The following is a 7,096-nucleotide window of genomic DNA, read 5'->3' on the forward strand; positions in this document are numbered from 1 at the left end:
TCAGTTTCATCCACCTACTAGGTCTCTAGTATATATATATATATATATATATATATATATATATATATATATATATATATATATATATATATATATATATATATATATATCCCCTTCTTTTAGATGTGGAATATATCACTGAAACCTAACAATTTGGTGGTAAACCTTGTCATTATTTTTTTTCCTACTGGAAAACTGGATATGAAATTTTCTTCAGTTTTTACCACAATATGTTGCTTCCCGTAGTTAGTTTATGGACCCACAGATGGAGCATTTCATTATTGACAAATTCTAGAAGCCTATGCCTCTCTGTGTTTGTTGTAGAATTCATAGTGTCCCAGCTCACTGCTGACTGTAATTCTCTCATATGAGAGCTAGCTTATTGTTAACTTCTTGTCAAAGTTGTCTATACAGCTCTTCGCCTTGTTCTACTGTTACTCCATTTAGTATGTAAGAGAGAAAAAAAACCTGATTTTCTGCCACCAGATAACCATTGGCAGGCAGACGTACCAACAGATATCTAATACAACACAATCAAAACATTATTCAAAATTATAGTGGTGTGCACATCCTCTAACACTGAAAGACTTAAGTGTCTGTTTTTGAACTTTAAGACCAATGCTTAATTTTCAAGAAGGTCAATACCATTACTTATTCCTGTTAGAAATAAAATTTGATAATCCTGTATTAAGCATGACATAATTTTTGAAACAGTCAAATTATTCTTCCTTATGCAAAAAAAAAAAAAAAAAATTCACAAGATGAAGTCATTATAAAACCCATTTTCTGAATATTTTCGAACTGTTTTTATCAAGAATTTTTAACTTTGTACTCGAGTTCAATGAATCCTTTCGTTTGAAAAACTGCCTTCATATGTACAGTTTCCAACAAGCAAAGAAGATGTCCTAAAGATCTGTGCAGGTTGGATAAAAATGAAGAAGGGCAAAAGTTTCAACGACCTTTTAACCCTGATGACATCATCATACATTTTAAATAACGAATTATTTCTTGCAAAAGTGGAGGTCATACCCAATTTAACGTTACCTTGTTTGTACTCGTTATCAATTTGTTTCTATGTGAAAACTATTTTATTGTTGTCCCATACCGCACAAAAAAAAAAAAAAAAAAAAAAAATTCGTAATCAAATACTGCTGCTCCATGTTATAAATACTATAGAACGGTTAGGATTTTGCGTCGTACTGTATTCGATAAAGAGGACAAAATTGTCTTGATTAAAGTTGTAGCATTACTCAAGACGGGCGAAGATTCTAAGGAAATCATTCCTAAGGTTTGTTTTCATTTCTGTAGTGTTCTAACAGTGTGTTATCTGATTGAATTAAAAAAATAACAATAATAAGTTAAAAGTTTTTTTCCAATAGTGTTGAGTCGTGATGTAATGTTATTGCGAAATCTAAATCAGGTCATAAAGCCAATTAATAAACTTTTGAAAATTTTATTGAAATAGGAATAGTATACATTTTGTTTGTTCCCTTTACGTACCGTTTTTACCATCATATATCCCAAATACATTATAATTTTTTAGGTGGTTTATTTTGATTAAAGTATGATATTATAATATAGACTTTTAATCATTTCTGGGTAATTATTTGAATGATCTATACATTTTTTTTTCTTTCTTTTTTTTTTTTTTACTTTATTTTAGCTCAAGTTTATAAGGTATTTTGGATTGAGTTCAGCTTTTAATTTTGCTAATATTTTACTGGTTTTCGCCATGAATGTGGATTCCAAGGAAGAGTGAATTAATAATAAAATTTACTTTTAGATTAATAGTAGAAATTTTTAAAGACCTATGTGTTATGGAAAATCTAAAAACTTCCAGGATGAGGTCATGGAGTATTCGAGGTCAGTCTAGAGACAAAAGATGGATAGCAAAAGAAAGAAAGGAAATATTTAAAGGGAAAAGTTCCTTGCATTTCAAAGAAAACATGACTGTTATTTTTAATGTTATAAAGCGTGAACGTTATATGCCATAGTCTGGAATATAATAAAAAAAAATTTAAAACAAATAAATAAAAGCATGATTATGTAGAAAATGAAAGGATGAAAAAATGCGTGAAAAGTTTGGAGAAAAGGTAGTGAGTTTAGGAATCTTGCAATAAAAAAAAATGGCATTTAAAAAAGCAGATTGAAGATTTTCGTAACTATTATGAGGAGCTGCTTCATCTGGAGGAAAGTGATGAAACAAATCTTAATGGTGCCAGCAACCTAAGAATAATCACTGAAGTTACTTTCGATAGATGCAAAAAAGTTGAAGCAAAAAATTACAAGTAAAAATGCCATTATGAATGTTATTAAGATTAAATATTGGTAAATGAGATGGTTATGTCCAGATAACAAATTGTCATCAAAGTGGAGATTAATTGATAATAAGTGATGTGAAATAGAATATACACTTGATTTTTGTAAACTCTGGGAAAATTGATGTGTTGTTTGCAGATAATTAATGATGTTAATAGGTGAAGCTAATATCATGAAATGTTTAATAATGAATAATGCTAGACATGGAAAGGTGACGGTTATAGTATTTCCTTTTTTGGAGGAGATATTTAAAATGTGAGAGTATATAAGATGAAAGAGAAAAAAATAAATTGAATAAAAAAGAAAATGATTCGATTATCAAATGATGAATCTTATCTACAATTTCGAGTAAGGATGAGGTTTCATGCCAGAATAAAAAAACTTTCCTCAACAATAAATTTTCTGGGATAATAAACAAAGGCAAAAATTACATAAAAGAGTTTCGCCATTCCAAATATTAGCAAGAAAGATGTTCTCAATACAATAAATAAAGAAAAAATCCATCTCAGGAAACCATGGGATAAATAAAAAAATAAATTCGAAATTAAATCGGAAACTTCCAATTGAGAACGTGGCTATTGCAGAAAGCAATCACTTAAAAGTGAATCCTCTGAGAGATTGCGATCATCTGAAATGAATGTGTGAGAGATTCAAATGCATTCGGATTTACACGTTTGGATCAGACGCGTTCCGTATGTTAGATACCTTTGTTGCCCTCTTACACAGACACAATATACTCTCTCTCTCTCTCTCTCCTCTTGACCTCTTGACCTCGTAGAGTACGGACGTGTTTTTCTTGTTCTGTGAAACATTGTGTAGAGATGGCTGCCGATGACTTAAACAACCAGGAAGCTTTGTCACAGCCTATCCAGGAAATAGAAAAATTATGAATTAAATGAGAGGATTTAAACCAAAGACAAAGAAAACTATTGAGTTTAATAATTGAAATTATAAATGTTGAACTGCCGTTTCTCGTCTTGAGAGGAAATCACCCGAAAAGCTGTCTTCGGATGTATGCACCACTTCCTCTCCACAGTAACTCATCTACCATATGTAAAGGACGTTTCTTTAGATCCTGGTCTTTCTTGGATAGATGATAAATCCAGTTGCTTCTCTCCGAACATGAATTCCTATCGCTCGGCCTAGGTGGAGTTTATCGCTCCATGACACTTAACACTTTCAGGAGTAAAAAATTTGTCAGAAATCTCCTTTCCGGACTGCTTTCTGTGTTGGTCTCTGACTCTACCCCGCTGGGAATCTGTCTTACTGGAATCTGCCCCCTCTGGATTCTGGACCGCTGAATATAAATACTCAAAAGGCACAGTGAGTGGATATTTAACTGTCAAACAGTCAGTTTAAAGAACTATTCAGGCTCAATAGTAAACAGTCGGAAATTATCCTATAGTCATAAAACAAATTACCATTAAACAAATGCCCATAGTTCCAACCACCACCAAAGTAAACAAAAGACACAATGTACTTTTCAATACAAACAAAAATATACGAAAAGCATAAAAATATTTCTTTACACTCCACACCAAGGGTTCTACATTTAATTTTTTGTTAAATGTAGAACTTTGGCATAACTAGAAAAATTTCAGCCTTTTCTTTTACATTCCAGGCCAAGGGTTCTACATTTATATCCTTAGTAAATGTAGGACTAATCCCAAATTATATATGAATATATATATATAATTGTGAAATGAGCAAAATTATGTACAATTAATAAACCCAACTATGTACAGTTATGTTCCTGAAAGGTTCCTCAAATGTCACTGATCATACCTCGAGTCTTTTGCATGCTTTGCAGAGCAGCTTTCCTCTTGGGCCTCTCTTTATTCTGAGGCTTATCTTCCCCCAGGTTTGCCGTGGGATCGGTAGTATTAACAGAAATATGATCTGTCAATGTTTTAATATTTGATTGTGACATTTCCTTGCGCGTTAATATAGGGATTAAAGATGTGACGTGTCGTCGAACCATCTCCCTGTTTTTACCTTTAAGCAGAACAGCGTCAGTTACTTCATCAAGTACGTTAGTTTTAACGTCTTTAACAACTGCCAATGGGAAATTGGTAGGTTTGCAATTCTCCTCTTTTATCAGTACAATGTCCCCTACCTGTAATTTTTTGTGGGTAACCGGCTTATATCTACTTTTATCATTGACAGCCTGAGTCATCAAATTATTCAAAAATTCTGCATTGTAGGTTTCTATCAAATGTGTGCGCACTTTCTTCAGTTTCTCATAACTTGTTCTTATGGTATCAATAGGGTCAGTGTTTAAAGACCAATCAGGATCATTGCTAGTGGGAAGCGGCTGCATGGCTGGAATAAGATTCAAAGATATTAAGTCCAAGCCATGTATTAACTTCTCTGGGGTAATAGGGTCTGGAATTACGTCATCACTGGTATCTCTTAGACCTTCCGAGAAAGCAATAGGCCTTCGATTAACCAGGTGAATAGTTTGTGAAACCACAAATTCAAAATCTCTGTGTTGAAGAACATTTTTCTTGATTGAGCAATGAAGCAACTGACGGACCATCTTCACACATACTTCCACTAATCCCCCAAGAGGATGATGGCCTTTAAAATATTGCTCAAATTTTAATGGCCGTACTCCTTGTTCTTCAAAAAATTTCTGGGTTTCTGGATCATTCAGAAAGTCAGTAATTATGTTAGCTCCTGCAACTAAGGATGAACCAAGATCAGATAAACATAATTCAGGCACTCCATATTCAAATGAATGAAGCTGTAAAGCTCTAATGAACTCACCTGAGGTCATGTCAAGACAAACTTTTAAATTAATAGCCCTAGACCAGAGGCAAGTTATGCAAAGAATCCAGACTTTCACCTTTTTGCCATTGTAAAGTACAAAGTAAGGGCCTATGTGATCTATGAATATTGTACGAAAGGGAACACTAGGTGGTTCTTGTCTGAATAACCTGTAGGGAGATTGATTTAGTTTAATAGCTCTCTGCTTCAGTTTTCTACAAAGTATGCATTCTTGCAGGATGCGTTTCACAACAGAGAAACAGTGTGGAATCCAAAATTGTCTTCTTAATTCAGACAAAACCTTGTAATAGCCTGAGTGATACATTTTCTCATGCAAATCTAAAACAATTAATTTTGTGATGTAGCTATCCTTAGGAAGCAAAACAGGAAATCTGTAATTCTTATCATTTTTCCATCTTGAGAATTTGCTTTTCACTCTTAGAATTCCCTCATTATCAGGATATACATTGAGTTGGTTAACAATGTTTGGGATATCTTTAACGAACGTAGAACCACTGTCAAAATACCTGAATATCTCGGGAAAATAAATGTGCTGTTCTATTCTAATTATGTAATTCATTGCCTTGGCATACAAGTTTTCGTCAAGAACTCTCAGGTTTCCATACCTCTCAGGATACCTGGAGTAAAGTTTGCATTTTAGGCTCTCAATAAACTTAAACACGTACCTATAAACAGATACAAGCCTAGACAAACTGGAAAATTTGTTTACAGTCACCAAGTGCTCTGGTTCTCCCTTACCGGCTGCACCAGTAATAATTTGGCCGGATTTGAAAGACGCAGAACACCCACTTGTTGATGCTAAATGTTCTGCACATTCCTCTTCGGTGGAGCCGAAATTAATTTGATTGTAATTCTCCGAAACAACATCCCCTGATTTTGCCCTGGGGTTTGGTACAATGATATTCATTATATCACTGCGACTTGAATAGAAGTTAGCAGATTCTTTCAAAAACCCTGGCCCAGAGAGGAAATTAGACTTAACGGTAGTTTTATATGAAGCTACACGAGTGACAAGGTCAGCTGGATTTTTAATACCTGAAACAAATTGAAATCTTATAGGATGCATCTCACACAAGGTAATTAAATGTTCTAACCTATTACGGATAAAGGTGCTGTGTTTATGCATCTTATCTAATTTATAACAATGGGAATTAATCCAGGATAAGGATACCAAGCTATCAGAAAACAAATGGAGTTCTTTTATGTTGATTGCTTCAACACATGAGGGCCCAGTTAATTCCTTATAGGTATCTATTAACACTTCTGCACCCAAAGTAATGGCCTGAAACTCAAGGGAAGGCATGCTCTTCCCAGATAATTGCTTATTCACAAAACGGTTCTTAGCTAGAACAAAGTTCACTTCTAATGACTGGATATCCTGAATAAAGATAACAGTTCCGTATATATCCTTACTACTATCTGTAAAGGCAATCAGTTTATATTCTCCATTTCTCTGGCCAACAAATCTTCTAATTCCGAGGCTGGGAGAGGAATTTGCTTGTCGACATATGTTTTTCCATTCTTTAATTTCTACATCCGGCAATTTGGAGTCCCAGGTATAGGACGAATCACATTGTAATTTATGTAGAAAGAGTCGTGCTCGATTCAGAATGGGCAAAGTAAAGCCAAATACATCATAGTGACTGGCAATAGTTTTCAAAACATTCCTCTTTGCATTTGCCTCACCATCTAAAACTAGAGGCTTAGTGGATAGGGTATCATCAACTCTATCCCATAAGAGCCCCAATAATTTGACTGATCTGCTAGTTTTCTCTCCAGAGCTGTTATCAATTTCCTCTTGAATTTCAGTATCATTTGTTACAAACTGCTGAAGATAAAATTTATAGGGCTCAAATATTCCTTTTAACTCTTGAAAGGCCCACTTCAATTTTTCACTATTATTTGCAGTAATACTGCCATTATCCATATATATTAATGAATAAATGTGTCTTTTAAGCAAATTTACCTGGTCATCATCATCAGTGTC

The 7,096-nt window shown here is 33.9% G+C and overlaps 1 protein-coding gene across 1 annotated transcript; it reads right to left on the reverse strand.

Moving 5' to 3' along the window:
- Nucleotides 1-3,258: 3,258 nt before the first annotated feature.
- LOC137616918 (uncharacterized) lies at nt 3,259-6,763 on the reverse strand. Its single transcript, XM_068346795.1, has one exon. It carries the CDS (start codon nt 6,410-6,412, stop codon nt 4,085-4,087), a length of 2,328 nt encoding a protein of 775 aa, XP_068202896.1. The 5' UTR covers nt 6,413-6,763; the 3' UTR covers nt 3,259-4,084.
- Nucleotides 6,764-7,096: the final 333 nt, after the last annotated feature.

The sequence above is a fragment of the Palaemon carinicauda genome, chromosome 23, assembly GCF_036898095.1.
Source record: "Palaemon carinicauda isolate YSFRI2023 chromosome 23, ASM3689809v2, whole genome shotgun sequence".
NCBI lineage: Eukaryota > Metazoa > Arthropoda > Malacostraca > Decapoda > Palaemonidae > Palaemon > Palaemon carinicauda.